General features: G+C 42.3%; 1 protein-coding gene across 1 annotated transcript; it reads left to right on the top strand.

The window, feature by feature from the left end:
• The first annotated feature begins 206 nt into the window (after positions 1-206).
• On the top strand, positions 207-1,160 carry LOC103300947 (olfactory receptor 7A10-like). The gene has a single exon (XM_008157874.2). It carries the CDS (start codon positions 207-209, stop codon positions 1,158-1,160), a length of 954 nt encoding a protein of 317 aa, XP_008156096.2.
• The last annotated feature ends 334 nt before the right edge of the window (positions 1,161-1,494 follow it).

Genomic DNA, 1,494 nt, shown 5'->3' with positions numbered 1-1,494 from the left:
GGGAAAAGGTCTGAGGAGGACAGAAATTACTAATCAGAGATGTCATGGGTTGGGATGTGTGTTTTAAAGGGTTTGATATGTTGAAAAATAGATATTGATTACTTTACTGCAAAATATAATTATAGCATATCAACTATGTTAGTAATAGCCATTTGTTTAAAAATTGATCATGCTATTTTTCCTTTACTGCTAGTCACCTACACCACATGGGACACAGCAATGATACCCCAATTTCAGAATTTGTTCTTCTGGGATTTTCAGAGGAACCAGCACTGCAGCCCCTCATATTTGGGCTTTTCCTCTCCATGTACCTGATCACTGTGTTGGGAAACCTGCTCATCATCCTGGCTGTCAGCTCAGACTCCCACCTCCACACACCCATGTACTTCTTCCTCTCCAACCTGTCCTTGGTAGACATCTGTTTCACCTCCACCACCGTCCCAAAGATGCTGGTGAACATCCTGACACAGAGCAAAGTCATCACCTATGAAGGCTGCATCACCCAGATTTATTTTTTCCTACTATTTGCAGTGTTGGATGACATCCTCTTGACCGTGATGGCCTATGACCGGTTTGTGGCCATCTGCCACCCCCTGCACTACATGGTCATCATGAACCCCCGACTCTGTGGACTGCTGGTTCTGGTGCCCTGGATCACAAGTGGCCTGAATTCCTTGTTACAAAGTGTAATGGTGTTGCAGCTGTCCTTCTGTACAGATATTGAAATCACACACTTTTATTGTGAAATGAAACAGGTCGTCCAACTTGCCTGTTCTGACACCTTTCTCAATAACATGGTGATGTATTTTGTAACTGCACTACTGGGTGGTGGTCCCCTCGCTGGGATCCTTTACTCTTACTCTAAGATAGTATCCTCCATACGTGCAATCCCATCAGCTCAGGGGAAGTATAAGGCATTTTCTACGTGTGCATCTCACCTCTCAGTTGTCTCCTTATTTTATGGTACCAGCCTAGGAGTGTATCTCAGCTCTGATGCTACCCACAGCTCACACTCAAGTGCAGCAGCCTCAGTGATGTATGCCGTGGTCACACCCATGTTGAACCCCTTCATCTACAGTCTCAGGAACAAAGACATAAAGAGAGCCCTGAGAAGATTCTATGGGATGGCAGGTACAGAAGGGACAATCATCCTGAGGTAGAAAAAGTGCTCCAAGACCCAAAACCAGAAATTGAGATTCTTTCATCAGATGGTAGTTTTCAGACCTGTTCCTTTTATTCTGTCTTTGAATTTCCTTTTTTTGTTTCAACTCTCCTATACAATTTAAGTAACCATTTTATTAAGCTTTCTGCTCTGTCTGTTATATGGACAGTAGTCCCCTTTGTCTTTTTTGACCTTCACAACGTTTTTTCCAACCTTGATTAGAAATATTTGGAAGTTTTCATTTAATTCACTGGCAACATTGATGTCTTAACAATAATTTCTTCTCAAATGACATGTATCATTGTACATAACATGTTCTTGTATTCACCATG

Source organism: Eptesicus fuscus, chromosome 6 (genome assembly GCF_027574615.1).
Source record: "Eptesicus fuscus isolate TK198812 chromosome 6, DD_ASM_mEF_20220401, whole genome shotgun sequence".
In the NCBI taxonomy this organism is placed as follows: Eukaryota; Metazoa; Chordata; class Mammalia; order Chiroptera; family Vespertilionidae; genus Eptesicus; species Eptesicus fuscus.
Note: the sequence above shows the minus strand (reverse complement) of the source record. Positions and strands in the feature narration are given on the sequence as shown.